At 56.1% G+C, this 16992-nt stretch overlaps 1 protein-coding gene across 10 annotated transcripts in view; it reads right to left on the bottom strand.

Moving 5' to 3' along the window:
* Positions 1–296: 296 nt before the first annotated feature.
* The window catches only part of Sulf2 (sulfatase 2), a 73447-nt gene continuing 56751 nt past the window's right edge, over positions 297–16992 (bottom strand). For 9 of the 10 annotated variants that reach the window (XM_021637995.2, XM_021637987.2, XM_021637970.2 and 6 more), the window contains exons 6-21: positions 14428–14578; positions 12699–12874; positions 11451–11579; positions 10348–10404; positions 9839–9968; positions 8788–8995; positions 7743–7971; positions 7561–7657; positions 7018–7112; positions 6163–6222; positions 5582–5751; positions 5209–5351; positions 4101–4224; positions 2275–2308; positions 2000–2053; positions 297–1188 (exon numbers count right to left, since the gene is read on the bottom strand). In XM_021637995.2, coding sequence (XP_021493670.1) covers positions 1158–1188; positions 2000–2053; positions 2275–2308; positions 4101–4224; positions 5209–5351; positions 5582–5751; positions 6163–6222; positions 7018–7112; positions 7561–7657; positions 7743–7971; positions 8788–8995; positions 9839–9968; positions 10348–10404; positions 11451–11579; positions 12699–12874; positions 14428–14578 — 1888 coding nt within the window. In that variant the 3' untranslated portion in view covers positions 297–1157. Of the gene's footprint in view, positions 1189–1999; positions 2054–2274; positions 2309–4100; positions 4225–5208; positions 5352–5581; positions 5752–6162; positions 6223–7017; positions 7113–7560; positions 7658–7742; positions 7972–8787; positions 8996–9838; positions 9969–10343; positions 10405–11450; positions 11580–12698; positions 12875–14427; positions 14579–16992 lie in introns of those variants that run through there. The other variant, XM_060382816.1, reaches the window with a different exon arrangement.

Below are 16992 nucleotides of genomic sequence, written 5' to 3'. Positions count from 1 at the left end.
TCTGCTGAGTCCTGGGTTGGGTTGAGCCTTCCACCTCCACCCACCTAGCATTCTGGCAGCCGTGTGGACCAGGTCACCGTGCTTGGTCTAACAAAGGACTGACTGAGGTGAATGCCTCGCTGTTGAGAAGTCCCCGGGCTGGTGACTTACCTAGGAGGCCCTTGAAGCATGGTAGGCTTAGCATTAACGTACAACCCTCTGCTTCTCCAAACTTTCTTGGCTGAAGGTGTGCCCTTCCCAAAGGCATTGACATCTGGAGTGCTTAAAGAAAAAGTAAAAAAATAAAAGCCAGCAAAAAAGTCCCAAGGTAGCCTTTTACAAAAATTCAAAGATTTTTTTTTTTTTCATACCAATAGCTAGTCATTGGCTGGGGGTGGGAACACTGTAAGGTGGTACTTATACTACAAAATTTCTTTACAAATACAATGTCATTAAAACACAGGACACACATCAATGTGGGTATTCAGTACCTTAGAAAACATCAGTTCTGGGAATGATAACAAAGGAATGAATCCTGGGCAGGAACAGAAATGTCCACAACCTCAAGGGGTTTTCATTGACACTGGCCACAGCGTTTATTGACACTACGACTCTTTCGGATTAGTGAGATTCCCCTAAAAGGTCCCTGGGTTGGTTACACGTGAGCGGTCACAAATGTACAGTGAAGGCAGCTTGAGGCAGCCGGGTCATCCAGCCAGGTGAATGGGTCGATTTTTGTGCTATTGACTCCTTGTCGGACTTGCTGTTGGCAGCACCCGGGAGTTGCCCATCTCCGTGCTTTCTCCAAAGAACAAGAAGGTTAAGAACAAGCTTGTTTCCCTATATGATTGGGGGGAAATCCCAGCAATTTTCATCCCTGGAGGCAATGTCCATGGAAGTCAGTTCCTTTGTCCTTGTGAGCCTCTGAGAGCGTGGGCAGAGGTTCCATACATGAGAATGCCTTCTGTGCAGCTGGTGAGATTTGATCCAAAGCGAAGCAGGGCAGTAAAAAATGGGCCTTGGGAAGTCTGGGTGTTGTCCTCCAGGATTTCCTGTCCCAAGAGCAGGCCCTGCCTCCTGTCAGGCCTCCCAGTTGGAGCACTGGTGTGCTGTGGTTTTTGCATGGCCTGGGCAGCCACACAAGGCCTCTGGTTTGGGAGGTTCCTCCTTGTGGCCGATTAACCTTCCCAGCCTTCCCACAGCTGTCCCCTGCAGAACAAAGTACACTCTGAGCCTTCGGTTACCATGCTGACTTACCGTCAGCCCCGCACTGCTCGGTCTGTGGCTGGCAGAAGTGCCTAAGACCTGGGTAGAACTGTGGCTAAGGATTTGAGCTGCATGTTCGGGAAGCTGGCCGTGATCACTGTCCTCGTAAAGCTGCAGAGGTTGGCATGCGTGAAGAGGGAGGAGGGTAGGCCAGGGCGGGTTACTGCAATGTGGGGACAGATGAGCTGCCAGCATTAAAGTGAATTCTCAGACGTTTGCATTTTTGAAAGAATCTGGCAAAGCTGTATCTAGAGCCCTTGGGAACAGACTGGCTGCCCCCATTAGACATGAGGTGAACTGCAGGTTGCTGCAGTCTGCACATGGCAGTGACAGCCATTCTTTTGAGAATGGTTCATACTGTCAGCGCTTCTGCAGCCACATCCTTCAAGCTGCCTGGTAGCGGCATCCCCTACTTAGCCACCTCTCAGCTCTAAGTCATAGCTTACCGATTGTTACAGGGAGAACAACAATCTATTAGGATCAGCTATTAATGTGAAATACAAAATGTATTCATATCATAGGGAAAGCAGCTATGACTTTGTCCACTCTTAGCAGGGGAACAGAGGGCAATAAAGATAGGGCATGCATGAAGCCTTGGAGAAAGGAAACATCAGGGCTGGGGTGCTAGAGCTTTTGCCTGGCTTCAACTGCCAGTATTGGGAAAAACAAAAAGCCAGATAACAGCAGCAACAAAACCTGAAATTAGAAATTCCGAACCAATTCTGCTTATCCGCAAACTGGTTCTTTCACTTACAGTGATTTGGAAGAAGGTCTCTTCATATCTGGCCATTTTCGACGCTGAAACTGCCTAAATTTTCAGATGCCAAAAGGAAAATGTGTGTCAACCACCATCGAGGATATTTAGTTTTTCCCTCCCCCCTCAAGAACTATGCAAAGATGGCATCTGAGGCGGCAGCTATCACTTATGGCCTAGGTAGACAGTTTCTCAATAAATACAATCGTAAAAAACAGGCAGGACAGGTCAAGAGGGGGGAACTTAGCCCAAACTTTAGTAACAAAACCAAATACCTGTATTGCTCATAGCTTCCTCCATCTTTAAGCCCTAAGTGAGAGATGAACAGAACAGTTTAGGGTGATGGTACAAGCATCGGCAAGCTTTGTGGTCACCACGGAAGACAACCACCTTCGGCTTCTCATATATATGCCTGTGCCAGGATGCTGCTGGTGTTCCTTGCTCAGGCAGTGGATGAATGATGAAGACCTTTAGTCTGCTTGGTGGCCTTGTAGACTGCCTTCTGTTAACCCCAGTTAGCCACGGTATGCATGAGCCTTCATTCACAGTTGCCTTAGTGGTGGGAAAGCAGGCCCAGATGTGGGCACTAGTGCCACACAAGGCTCGGTGGGGGTGGGGGATGGATGTGGCTGCACTCTGAATCCCTGAGGATACAGTGGTGTAGCCAAGTGCATGCTCGTGGAGTCAGCCAGGGGGTTCACTGGGGTTAGTCACCTCAGGGCTGCCTTGAGAGTTCTCACACATCATCTGGCACCGTGCTTGGCACATTCCAGGAGATTGCACAACCATCACAAAGTAGCACTTGAGGGTAGGGTCAGGTGGTTTCTGTTGCTCCTCTGCAGCCACTCTGACCACCCCCCTCATCCCCCCCCCCCATCATGAAGCACACCGGCACACCTGGGCCTGTCTCAAGCTCCCACTTTCTGATAGGAACTAGAGGCATCTTAGTGCAAATGGGTAGGCGCTCCTAGGCATTCAGTGACCAAGGACTTTGAGGTTCCTGCTACACTTGGCTGTGCCTAATAAGCACATAACTTCCTCCTCTGAAAACATCTAGCTGGCCAGATGTTTTGGGAGGCAGAGGCAGTCAGTTCTCTCTGAGGCCAGCCTAGTCTACAGAGTGAGTTCCAGGACAATCGCAAGGCTGCTCAGAGAGACCCTGTCTCAAAAAACAAAAACAGCTAGCTGGCATCCTGAGCTTAGAACTGCTGGTTTTACCCAGCTCGCCCCCAGATCCAGGGGTAGCCTGGGCCACCTCCTTTTCTGTTCTCACCTTGAATCACTATGTGTGACTTTAGCACTACACCTCAAATCCATCATCAACCCTCATTCTGCCTGGATATCCCTGTTGTATGCCACTGTTTACCGGATCCAGCCATTAGTAATGGCTGTCTTTTTTAATTTTTTTTGTTTATTTATTTTGGAACAGGGTTTCTCTGTGTAGCCTTGGCTCTCTTGGACTCGCTTTGTAGACCAGGCTGGCCACACGGAGATCCGCCTGCCTCTGCCTCCCAGAGTGCTGGGATCACAGGCGTGCGCCACTGCACCTGGCACTCACTTGTCTTTTTTTTTAAATGTGGACTTTCCCTGCTCAGGTAAACCCTTCCGTTAGCTCCCCAAACCGTCTCAAAGCCTAAACTTTTCTCTGTGGCCTGCAGAGCCTGCCTGTCACACGGTACTCTCCAGCACCCCTGTTCCAGCCACACTGGACATGTGTATGCTTCCTCCTCTGCAGTGGGTGGGTCTGTCCCAGAGCCCCAACGACGAGCACAGTGGCATTGCATGTTCCTGCCTCTTTTTGAGCCAGCAGCTTCCCTGCCTTTATCGACCCGAGCCCTGAGCACCCGCACATCTTGGCCATACATTTGCTGCCTAGGAACTCACAGGGTTGAATTCTTAGTAAATCCTGAAAGAATGGCAGGGAAGAAAAGGTAGAAGAGACGTTTGTGTTCAGGTTCTCGGCTCCGGGAAAGCCGGAAGGTGTTTGTGACTTCCCCATCATGTATCCTGACTCGTCCACCTCCCCGTATCCTGCTCTCACTTTTGGGGCAGCCCTGACTCGGGCTCTTCCCTGCAGGCCCCACGCCGGGCCCCTGCTCACCCAGGTCCATGTTTCGGGTTCGGGGGTTGCACTGCTTGTAGCCCTTGCAGCTCCTCAGCTCCGTGAGCTGCACGTGCAGCTGGTTGAGGACGTCTCTGTCCAGCGTGCTCACCGCGTTCATCAGCTGGTAGGAAAAGGGAGCAATCAGCAGGGAGCGTCCTGGGAGCCGGGGTGCCATGGGGGTGCTGTCCACCCCCACCCCCACTGCTGCAAGGGCCACAGTGCGCGGGCAGTCAGAGGATGCCTCAGATTCCCTGCCGGGTCCATCAGTAGGGATGGAAAGCCGGGAGATGACGAACCATGCCTGAACTTCTGCAGCTGCTGGGGAGGAGCCCTGTAAGCCTTGGGTTTGTCAGCACCCCTCTCTTCCCCTCAATGGGAAAGCAGCCACTTGGTGCAGAGGCGGGTCAGGGACCTTTCGGCCTCGCCTTGTCTGGCAGCTACTGAGGGTCACTACCTGACACTGTTGGCCACCCTCTTTACTAAAGGATGGGGGAGGGGGGTGAACACATCAGAGAAGTGACTGGCAGTCTGGGGCACTAGTACCACGGCTGCCGACATCCTGAAGTCAGGCTGCATGCATGGAGCTGCTCCAGGCTTTTTTGAGTGAAGCTGAATGGTTGGACATGACAGAGGTCACCCTCCAGAATGGCTAAGGTACAGTGGCTTGTCTTGCTCCGAGCCACTTCAGTCACATCTGTGCTGGGGTGGTTTACAACGGGGAAGCCGCGCACAGAGCTTGTCTTGGGCGCGTGCTGAGTGAATGTCAGGGCTGCCTGTCTGCACGGTCCACGCCAGCCTAAAAGTGTCCGGAACGTGGCCTGATCCTGTAGCTCCCTCCATTGCTCTGAGAGTTCACAGAAGTCACTGCCAAGCCCTGTAGCCAGTATGTGCCTGAGGCAGAGGGAAGGGCTCTACTATAGACCAGGCACAGGGTAACGGAGGGAGGCACATGTCGGCTGCCCAGAGTCCCGGACTCCAGGTGGCCTTGGAACGCAGGCTGCCATCTTTAGGGACCTGATGGGCCTTAGATCTGTTCTTCTGCAGGAGTGTGTGGGTCTAGATGGTGGTACCTGGAGCCCCACGCTCCCGTCTCCCCAGCCCGTACCTGGTAGGGGTCTGTACTGAGGTCGAAGTATTCTATGAAGCCGGTTGCAAATTCACAGAAGAGGAAGTTGTGGGTCTCGTTGATCGTCCTCAAACACCAGTATGTATTATTGTTGGCGCTGGTGCAGGCACAGAAGGGCCCCACTGCAGGGGGGGAGAAAGCGCGTTTCCAAGTGTACCCACAGAAAGAGGAGTCTGTCTGACGGCCTCCCTGACTGAGCTCTCAAATGCCAAGTGACAGGCTGATGTCCGGCAGTACAGCCCTCTGAAGCCTGGGGAAGGTAGGTGGCCATACCCAGGCCCTCCATCGCCTGCTTGCTCATCTACGCAGACCCCACCCCCGCCCCACCCCCTGCCTGCCCCTGCTTGCTCACGCGTCCAGAGAGGCGCCGTCTGCCAGTGGTGGTTGTCGTGGGTGAAGCACGTGAGGCCTGGCATGCTGCACGTGTCGTTGTTCTGCAGGCGCTTGAGCAGCTTGCGCAGCTTCTTCTTGCGTTTCTGCTCCCGCAGCAGCCATACCTTGTCCTTCTCCTGAAGACCCTTCCTGGGGCACAGAGGACCACACACACTTAGGGACCCCAGCCTCGCAGTTCACCCTAGTGGTTGGGCAGTCACCGAGGGCTCTAAGCCCCGCTACTGTCCAGGTCACAGCTAGGGCCAGGTGCCAGGGCCTTTATCCTCTAGCCTCCTGCGCCCCCTTCTTCCTCAGCAGCACAGAAGTGGGTGCCCAGCGCTTAGGGCACCATATCCAGCCGCTGTGGGGCCTCCAAAGATCTTGGTATGGACCTGGGGCCCTCCCCTCTAAGGACTGCACAGACCTCACCTCCGGGGAAAACCCAGCCCACCCTTCTTACTTTTCCTTCTATGTTTTAGCTACAGGCAGGCTAAAACATATAAGGCTCTCATATCTCTGAGAGCCTTGCACCTTACCCCTGTGGCCTGTCCCTACCCTTACCTGAAAGGGTGCAGGCTGGAGCCTTTGTGCTTGAGGCGGCCTTTGTGCTGGCTGTGGTAACTGCAACAGAGACCCCCCCAGGGCACCCCCAGGAGCCAGAGCTTTGCAGGATATCCCAGCAGGTATGTAGTGGGGCTTCCTGGGCTCCCACGTGTCACTGCTGTTTCCCGCTCTATCCTCTGCTGAGGGTACTATACCCCCCCAGCTTGCCAGCACCATGCTTGGCTTGGATGCCTGGGCCAGACTTTACAAGGCCAGGGTTGGTAGAATTTAACCTGGACCGGAGGCTGGGCCCCGCTTCAGGGGGTATCAGTTCTGGCCTCTGAAAGTTGATTCCCATCATGTCGCACACCTCATGCTTAGAGGGGGCTTTGGGGACCTGCATTTTACAAGGCCCGAGTCAGTTAAGGTGTTCAGGACTCCCTCAGTTTAAATCAAGTAAAATGCTGGCACCAGATTCCAGAGTCACACGTGCTACATGACTCCCATGCTGGAGAGTGATTTCAGAGAGAGTCCACTTGTTTCCGGGTGGGACGTTTCTGCGGGCAGGCAGGACCTGAGTGGCAGGGTGGACCTTGAGTCCTCAGCCCAGCAGTTCCCAAAGGCAGTGAGCAGGAGCCCCTGTCCCTGCCTGAGCCAGCTGTGCAAGGCAAGGTCCCTGAGTCCTGTTAAAGCTTCTCAAAGGCAGCTCAGTCTGGCCACCCTGAGCCAAAAGATGAGGGTTATTATTGACTCTTTACCTTGACAAATAAAGATACAACTGAAAAGCAGCAAAAGGGGTCAGTACCGAGAGGGCAGTTCGTGCCTGCAGACTGGTATTCAGGGGCTTGAGAGGGTCCTCTGCTGCCCCCTCACCTGATTTTATGGCAGTCACACTCTTCTGGCCGCTTCTTCTTCAGGTGACCTCTGACTTCCCTCAGGTTCTTGATTTTGTTCTGCAAGGTTTCAATCTGGGGGAGGAGGGAACGGGAGAAGCCTAGAGACCACGAGGCAACTGCGGGTCGGAAGGGTACAGCCACTCCTGTATTTGTGGTTCTGCCCATGGAAAGGGGGCTCCCTTCCCCTTGGCCAGGACCCCCTGAAGGACCAGGCTTCTCTGTCTGTCCCAGGGGAGAGTGCCAGCAGAGCCCACCGAGGCTGTGGGAAGGACGAACTCTATCGGAGGCGTCTTTCGGGGCTAAAGCACAATTCTGAGTTGTCCTCAGCCAGCTGATTCCGGGTTGGACCTGTGGCCGGCTACTAGATCGGACGACTCAGGTTCCTTTTCTGGGGTCACAGATTCTGGGGCGGGGGCACTCTTGCTTCTTCCCCTAAGCAGGTCCCCCTGCCCTCCCACCTTCCCTGTGGACGCTGCCACTAGCCCGTGTACCCCGACTGTGCTGCCCGAGGTGGCCGTACCTCATGGTCGATGTGCAGCTTGTGGTCTTTCCACGCCTGCAGGGACTTGTACAGGTCCAAGTCACACTGGACTGTGTCATTCTCGAGGATGTAGCACCTGCTCAAGGGATGGAGTCGTGAGTGGCCCTGAGGCGGGGAGAGGGGCCCAGCCCTTCGCCCCCGGCCTCCACCCCGCCTCTCACCGATGGGTCACTTTAATGGGATTGGGGGCAGAATAGTCTGGAAGGCCTCCAGTGCCACTGAAGCTGCCGCCGTCTTTGTCATCCTGGTCTTCTGGGGCCCCTGGCCAGTGCCGCTTGGTAAGGTTACGGGTCTGGGGCACATTATCCAGGCCTACATGGAATACCTCGCCATCCACTTCAATGGCCACGGAACGGATGGAGCGGTTACGGACATAGCTGGTCTTGTACTCTGTGGGCGTCAGAAGGGAGGATGGGTTAAAGGGGCTGGGACGGGCTGGCCAAGAAGTCCTGGTGATGGATCTTCAATCAAAAACACGTGAGTCTCAGCATTGCTTGATGTGTGGACTTGGGGGATCTCTTCTGGGGAGGGCCTTACACTGGGCAGGCTCAGCACCAAGTGATAGGCCGGTGACGGGGCTTTGCAGGTAAAGATGCTTTCGCACCAGAGTTCAATCCCTGTGGTCCAGGCGGTAAAAGGAGAGCACTGACTCCTGCAAGGTGGCCTCTGACCTCCACTTGTGTGGGCCGAGGGTGGATGTTAGGAGCAGGGAACTGTGCCAGTGTGTGTTCTGACAGCAGACTGTCACGTGGTCTGGTGGCCCGTCCCTCAAGTCACATCCAGACCCGACCACTTCCTCCTTTGACAGTAAGGCCTGTCCATACCGCCTGGCTTTTGTCAGGCCCCCAACTGTCCATCTGCTTCTCTCACCCTCAGAGTGGTTATTTGAGGGGGATCTGAGAATGCTGACCTCATCATCACCCCACTCTCCAGACCATTGATTGGGCCTACAGTGCCCGGCTGGGCCCGTGTGTGCTTGGCTTTTTGGTCCTTGTCCACACTTCCTCTCAGCCTCCTAGTGGCCTGTCTTAGTACTGCTGATCTCTCCAATCGTGGCTTACGAGGGGTCTGGCTTGCTGGGTGTCCCTTGCTCCTAGGACAACACCCAGGCCTGGACACAAGCGTCTGTGGAATTTTTGAGAGGTCACGTGGCCCGAGCCCTGGCTGCTCCCACTGCCCTAGTTTGGCCAGGGCCTTGACACTTACTTTTCTTGAAGAGCTTGCGGCGGCCAGCTGGCGGGAGGCCCAGTCTGTAGTCCCCGCCGCTGTCACAGCTGCAGGCCTCGCTGCTCTGGCCGTAGTACTTGGGCACCAGGTTGGAGAGGGCTCTGCCGTTGCCACCCCCGAAGCGGATGGGGCCCTTGCACTTGTGCAGCTTCAGCATCCCGGAGGCGTCCTCCACACACTGCCACTTCTGTGGGACACAGCGGGGCCTCAGGCAGCCTGCTCGCCACAGCCACCTCTCCTCTCCCTGCCCACGCTCAGCTTGGCCAATGCCACACCCCGGGTCACCTCTAAGCGCCTGCTCCTCTCTCCTGCCCACACATAGTTGGACCTTCCACGGGGTCCACCAAGACCCCTGGTGAAGTTGTTCCTGTCTGCCTGAGGCCATGTCCTCACGGGGGTTGATCAGCCTTCTTTTAGGGCTCAAGCTGGTAATCCTGGTCTAGTCTGCCCCTGCCTTCCCTTTGGCTCTCCTCAGCTGCTGGGTTTGCTCTCCCTCAGCCCCACACTCTCTTCCAGTACCTGTGGGTACTAACTTCAGTGCAACCCAAACTACAGCAGGAAGGGGGCGGGGCATGATCTTCACTTTGAGGGGAAGCACAGAGCGGGAGAGAGCCTTGCTTCAGGCCACACAGCTGGGGTGGGGTGGGGACACAACTGGAGCCCACTGCCCTTGACTGCTTTTCAAGCTCGTGCCCACCCTGCCCTCTCCAAACCAATCCTCTCACCCAGCAGCCAGGATCTGCTACGTCATAGCTTCCTGCTGCCCCCACACCCTTTGATTCGGCCACTCCTGCTTGTCTCATGAACCCACAGGCTATCTCTGCTCTCACTCCTTCCTTCCCGTTTCTCTGCCCCCCTGAGGCTCATGTCCAGTGAACTCTCCCTCCCCACTCTCTCCAGCCCACCTTGGAAAAAGCCGCCTCTGGACGCCAGCCCTTGCTCTCCCTGGACACAACCTGGATTATACTTTTTCTTAGCATTTCTCTTGTGATCAATGTCCTCTAAAAAAAGACGCGGACCATCTCCTCACCTGCCCCAGTTGCTCGCACGCCGTCTGGTACTCAGCGCGCTGACACAGGTCCTTCACGCGCTGGTACTTGGGCAGGAAGTTCTCCTCCTGAGCGTCCACTTTGTCACTATCCCTCTTGTGGAGCAGTTTGCTGAGGGAGACGTGGGGCTGGTTGAACTGGGGGTGGGGGAAGCCCTGGGGTGCTGGCCTAGGCTGTGGCCTCTGCACAGCTCTTATGGGTGTGTCTAGCTGCTGAGAGCACCCGGGTTTCAATGGGAAGCCTACAGGAGCTGTTTGTCCCCAGTGGCCTGAGTTGGAATTAAAGGAGCAATGAAGACATTGTTCAGGCTCTGCCAAGTATGTTGAAGGGGGCGGGGGCACGTGGCCTCCAGATTTGAATCCTGTATCAGTCACCTCATTGTGATGGGGGAGGGGGGCTTTGGACACACAGTCTCTGGGTCACCTGTCACCTATAATCTACCGACGGCTGCAGGAGCGCCTCACAGGGGGCCTCCCTGCCTACCACTCACCCTCTCTCCACCAGGAAGGAGTCTCGCCAGACCCTCAGCTTCTTTTTCAAGTGGAACCTAGAAAAGAGGCAGATCAGTCTCCTGTCTGCAGAGTCCCCATACTCCCAGACCTGTCTACAGGTGCTCCAGACCTTGGGCTGTGGGACATTGGAAATGTCCCAATGTCCCATGGGCAGGACAGCTTCTCCAAGATGGGGTCTGAATGCCTCTTTGAGGTTGAACTTACCCAGTTCCATGGACGTGTGTGTGTGTGTGTGTGTGTGTGTGTGTGTGTGTGTGTGTCTGCAGCTGTGATTTCTCCTGTCCCATCAGGGGAGGGTTTGTGTAACTGGAGCCTGTTTATATAAAGCATGCTGTCCTCTCCATTTCACAGATGGGGTCATTGAGAGTCAACATTCTACTCTGTACCCCAATTCTCAAGTGTCCTGCGCCCCTACACCCTGCACATGTCCCTTCCAGCTCCCTCAGTTGGAGGATGGACTGCCTTACAGGGCAGCCAGCCACACGCAGACCTCAGGGCTGGGCCTCCTGGGAGGTGAGCCCAGGAGGAAGGCTCAGAGCAAGCCCATGGATTACACCAAGCAGAAACCGGTTATCCAGTGGGCAGTTTCAGTGGTGCCCACTAGGGGTCACTCCTGCCTTTCTGGTCCCTCATCTCAACCTATTTTTCCCCCCATTGTTGCTCCTTTCTGCTGCCCAGGACACCTGGACCATGTCACAGTCACACCGCCCATCAGCGGGGCCATAAAAGCCATAGCTGACAGGACAGAGTCTGAATTCCTGATTATCATCTTTCCTTTCTAGGACTCAGAGAACCTAAGTCCCCTTGGCTGGGTTACTATGAGGGCCAACACGTTGGAATCTGGGGCACACAGGACAGTCCCCACGCCCCCGTGGTCGCACAGCTGCAGCTGTTACTCCAGGCTTTCCATCACTTTCGCTTTGGAAGGTCCTCAGTTCCAGATGGGAGGACAGAACCCCAGAGTGGGGCCCCTACGCCCTTAGTTCCTAACGCCAGCGGCCTTCCCCAGACCCCACGGTTGGCTGAGTTCGCCTTGGCTAGGGAGCCCTCCTTCCCTGGGTCTGTCCTGTTCCCTTCTCACCGGTTCACTGGTCGCTCGGAGTCCAGGAGCTTGAGGATGGACTTCCCATCCATGTCTGCGGGGATGTCCAGTCCGGCGATGTCCAGGATGGTGGGGGCCAGGTCAATGTTGAGGACGATGTGAGGGATCCTGGGGGGCGGGGGGAGCAGAAGCTTGGCCACCTGGATGGTAGCTTAGCTCGGGACAGAGGCAGCTGGAGGTGGAGGAAGCTTCCTCCCGCCACCCTGACCGAGGTCAGTTCCCGCTGGATGGTCCTTTGTTCTCCAAGGCACTGAGCGGACAAGGTGACCTGCTCTAAGGCTGACCTCCTCCGCCTCTTGCTGATCCCTGCTGGCTGGGCCTGCACACTCTGGCCTCAGCCCCTGCCATCCTCTGCCCAGAACGACCTTCCTGCAGGCAGTTGGGTGACACTTCTAGCTCTCGTCAAGGAGTCTGGCGATAAACCCCAGGCGCTTGGGGACCAAGCGTCTTAGTGATTGCTGGGTGACCCACTCAGTGGCCATCCATGGGAGAACAGAGCATGGTTAACTAGTGGGGTGGCAAGGGGTGATGGGGGATGGGTGGACACTCCAGTGGTTATGTGGACAGATGTTTAGCCCCATCTCACTGGAATTTTCTTTCTGCCTCTCTCTTGCTGGCAGATCTTGGAAGATGTGCTGTGCTGAGGGCTACTGCGAAAGTTCTAATCTCCCCCTCCCCCGCCCCTCAGCTGCTGCAGGGACAAGGCTGCCATCTCAAAGGTTAGGCCAAGGAGAATGGCTGAGGGCCATGGCTCCTGTGGTCTTCCAGGAAAGGGCAGAAGGGAGCTAGAGTGCTGCCACCAGGGTCAAGCTCGGCTGTTATCAGCCGATGATGGCTCTCTGCTTGAGCATGAGGTTGCTCCCCAACAGCCACCAGAGCCACCAGAGCAGTGACAGCCCAGCCGGGGGATAGGGGTGGGGGCATGAAGCACCTTCCCACGCATGGGGAACACCCAGGCTCTGGTATTTCCTGGCACAAACCCCCCACTGTGCTTTTTTTCCCAGGAGCTCACTGCTCCTGGCTTCTGCCTCAGAAGGGAGTCCGCCCTGGGTAACACATGGCTGCTTTAACCATTCTGCAGTCCTGCCTCCGGGGGTGGGGGTGAGGGTGGGGGTGGGGGTGGGAGGTTGTGTCTTGGACTTAGCTGAGCTTCAGACCTAGCGGAACCCAAGGCCTCCCCTCCCCGTGAGCCTGGGACCCGCCGCAGGGGGCGGGTGACGCACTTACAGCGAGCCAGCCTCTACGTTGGGACCCCTCACGTAGAACGGGACCCGGATGTCGAACTCGTAGGGCATGGACTTGCCCTTCACCAGGCCGAACTGGCCGATGTGGTAGCCGTGGTCGGCGGTGTACACGATGTAGGTGTTTTCCAACTCGCCCGTCTCCACCAGCATGTCGTAAATCTGCAAAAAGAGGCCAGACGGGAGGTGGCTGGCCTAGCGCTCGCACAGGGTAAGGAGCCGGAGGCTCACCACCCCTCCCCACAGAGTGGGGCAGAGCCACTTCTCTGCAAGGCCCATGCGACTGGACTCACTCCCCTCCTAACACCTCTCGCTGTCTGTCTCTCGTCCGTGGACAGTCCCCGCACTGAGGTGGACAGCCCACAGGGTGGGACTCCTGCTCTTTTGCTGGCCCACTTGCACCCTTAATAAATGAGGTCGCATGAATGAAGAATGAATGGCGAATGAATGAATGGGTGAATAAGTGAAGCGAGATGTGGCCAGAGCAGGAGTTTGTGACCTTCCTGTGGTGGTGAGCGTGTGAACGTCTGTGCTGCCCAGGGCGGCTGTGGAGCACGGGAACTGTGTCTGGGGTGACCAAGGAACGGAATTGGAATTTTACAGTATTTTAATGAATTTAAATTTAGATGGCTCTGGGTCCCTAGTAAGGGAGCTATTAGCCCACACACTGGAGTCTGATCCCTCGATACAAGAAGTGTGTGTGTGCGTGATGTGATATGTACAAGCACATTCGATCATATGTGTCTGTGAAAGTCACAGGACAACTTCTGGGAGTCAGCTCTCCCCAGCCTGGAGTCCTGGGGATTTTGACATATGCTTCACTCTGGGTGACCATTGACACACTGGGGGGGAAAAGCCAGTCCCCAAGGGCCGTATCTTATATGCTCCATTTGCGTGAAATGTCCAGAACAACAGAAAGAGCTCAGTCCCCGCTGAGACTCGGGGTGACAGCGAAGGGAAGGCGTTTTCCCCTCGGGGGACGGGATGATGAACATGTTCACGGCTGACAGCGTAATGGCTGTAGAGCTCGGAGTGAATGAGGGCTGTGGACGAGGCTTAGCTGGGTAGGGCAAGGCCCTGGGTTCAATCCCGGCAGCGTGTAAACCACGTGGTCCACGCCTGTAATCTTAGCACTTTCGAGGTGGAGGCAGGAAGACCAGGAATTCAAGGTCGTCCTCGGTGACAGAGTGAGTGCTGGGCTCCATGAAACTACCTCTAGAGCAAAACAAAGCAGCCATCGCACTACGCGCTGGAAGGGACTGAACTACGTTATAGCAGTTATAGCCATAACTGATGAGTTATAGCTCGATAAAGCTACTGAAATTGTGTGTGTTTGATTGTTTTGTTTTTAAAGCAACTGAAGCAATGGGTATGGTGGCTTTTGGATGTAACTCCAGAGCTCAGGAGATGGAGACAGGAGGCTGCCTGTATGTTAGAGGCCAGATTAGCTACTTAGTAAGTTCTAGACCAGCCTGGGTGACACAGATGAGAGACCCTACTCAGTTTGTTTTTTTTTTTTTAAAGAAATAAAAGCAGCAGGCCACCATGGTTTCATCAAGTAGCAAAGGCTTATGGGCAATTTTCATGAGGCAGAGGCCTCCCCCTGGATTGCTCCAAGCCCCCTTTCCCAGGCCCACATAGAGCTTGGACCTTTGACGTAGGTGCTTCCGGGCAGGGCGGAGGCCTGCTGGGGGGGGGCTGGGGGCGGGGCCTACCGTCTCCATGGAGTCGTCCACAGACATGAGGGTCTGCAGGCGCTTGCGCTGCAGCATGTTGGTGAACTCCATGTGGATGGGCTTCATGGGTCCCGTGTAGCGCATGATCCAGTGCTTGTCTGGGTTGGGAGCATAGTTGTAACTCGGCGTGCTGGTGACAAACACGGGCAGTCAAGAAGGGGGCCGAGGGCAGCTTGCCGCAGCCCGGGGCCGGTGACGGGAGCCGAGGGGCTCCGCCAAACCCTGTGCCTGCACTCCTCCCGACGTAGGGTGCAAATGGAGGTGGCGGAGCACTGAATGGACGAGTCCCCAAGTGCACAGAGCCAGCGGCTTAGCGGAGGCCCTCTCTGAGGACTTTCTGGTGCTCAGTCATTGACCCTTTAAAAGAGGTTCCAGCAGAGAACCTCCCGAAGCCCAGAGCCGCTGGGTCCCCGTCCCTGCCCTGCGCATGATGTATTCCTCAGCCCTCGGGGCACCCACGTGGCTGTCCCTCTGGTGGGGGGAGCTCTTTGCATTCGACCTTGGCTTGAGAGAGCAAGAAATGGATGAGGCACGTCACAGTTGCGTGTGCAGGGCCAACTAAGTCAGGAAGATCTTAAGTTCAAGGCTTGCTTGAACACAGGGAGACCCTCTCTGGGAAAACAAAACTAAGTACAAAGTATAAAACCAAAACCTAACCCACGGGAAGAGGCCATTGCTCCGCCGTCCACTGGGTCTCAAAACATGAGCACCTGGGCCCCTCGGATCCCATGCCTACCCCAAAAGCTGAACGTACAGCCGAGAGTGTGTCTTGCTTGAGACAGGCTTCCCAGAGTGGAATTGGGAGGGGGGAATAGGAGGCTGTGTGAGGCAGGTTTTCCTGTCAGAACAGCCAATACTTTTCCTGACACTGGCAGCGCACTGGCCCTACCTGGGGACCCCAGCACTCTGTCACGTCAGAGGGTCTTGTATGAAGATGGCGCCACGACAGCTTGTGGCAGACGGACAGATAGGAAACGGCTACTGTGTGCTCAGGGAGAGCCAGGGTCTCAAGGCTCCCCGGCTCAAGGCGGCCTCCTGCCGCTAAATCCTGCCCAGCCCACGCGCTCTTTGATTATGAGAAATGCCCGTGTCCCACGCAGCTGGCCCAGGGCATGACCTGCCTGTCGAACATTCTCAGAAACAAGCCTCCTTGTCTCAGGGAGCCAGGAGGCGCTGCCGGGGCTGTCGGGGGCGGTGGCGGAGCCACGCTGTCAGTGTGTGGGGAAGTAAGTCACTCGATGTGACTAGGACTGCAGGATACAATGGCCGCCCCTGACTCCAGCAGGAGTCGGGCTGGTGTCTGTCCTGTCTGGGAGCATCTTGCCTGGAGGGTGGTGCAGAAGGCCACTGGGAGGCAGTGAGTGACCTCCATTCACTTGGGGAGGCTGTATGGAGTCAGAAGCTGGAGAGCTGGGTCCTGGGGGGGACCTGTGCCAGCCAGCGAGCCGCCTGCCCCTGGCTGGGCTCCTCAGAACCTGGGAATTGTCTGGGTGTCCCGAGAGGGCCTGGGGCTGGCCATCCCCTTTCCTTACGCTAGGTGATGCTCAGAGGTGACCCCCCGTCATTTCGGCCAGGGGGACTTACACTGCATCTCGGAGCAGCAGGCTGTGTCCTGCCACCCAGCCTGTCAGCACACCCTCATGTTCACAGGTCTTGGGAGGCCTTGCCCTCAGATGTCACATGTTGGAAGCTGTTCTGGGGACGTGCACATGTCTGTGCGGGTCTGTGAGCGTGTGTACCCCTAGTCATGTGTGCATCTGTATGTGTGTGTGTATCTGTGTGTCTGCGTGTATGTGCCTGTGCAGGTTGTAACGTCTGTTTGCATGTGGGCTTTTTTTTTTTTTTTTTTTTTTTTTGCTGTGTGTCTGAATGTGTAGGTCAGCGTTGGTCTCTGTGTGAGCTCTTTTGTGCCTGTTGTGTGTGTCTGCATGCAGATGGAGTGTCTGGGGTACCTGTGTGCGTGTATCTGTGTGTGTCTGAACATGGATGTCTGTGTGACTGTGTGCATGCGCTGTGTGGCCCGTGTTCCGGTGTGTCTATGTTTCAGGGTCTGGAAGTGTGTCTGCAGGAGTGTGGCATGGTGAGGGGAGTGGTGAGCCTGGGGGGATTGAGAGGAGCGGACGGGGGGGGGGGGGCGGCGCTGGCACGAGCTCAGTAATGTCTGTCCAGGCGCAGGGATGAGGTGGGCTTGCTGACGGTGGGAGGTGTCTACGGAGGCCCTGCCTCCACCATCCACGCAGAACTCCGCCCCTCTTCACCTCTCCTTGAGGGCTGCTGTCTAACACCCTCCTGTGGAACCGTTAGGAGCTGCTGTCCTGTGGGGGGGCCCTCCGGGCAAGCAGCTGGGGGTCACACTTCATTGTGCAGGCGGCCTCAAACACCACACACTGGCTGGCAGGGACCCGGCGGGGGATGGGGTGCTGTTGGCTTCCCACCCTGGGAGAGGGGGCAGAGGGTGCTGGGGAGCTGGGCCGACAGGCCCACATTTGTAAGAGGCTGGATGTGCACTCAGGGTGCCCCGCTAATGCAGTTCATTGTCCTCTG

This window comes from Meriones unguiculatus, chromosome 4 (assembly GCF_030254825.1).
Source record: "Meriones unguiculatus strain TT.TT164.6M chromosome 4, Bangor_MerUng_6.1, whole genome shotgun sequence".
In the NCBI taxonomy this organism is placed as follows: Eukaryota; Metazoa; Chordata; class Mammalia; order Rodentia; family Muridae; genus Meriones; species Meriones unguiculatus.
Note: the sequence above shows the minus strand (reverse complement) of the source record. Positions and strands in the feature narration are given on the sequence as shown.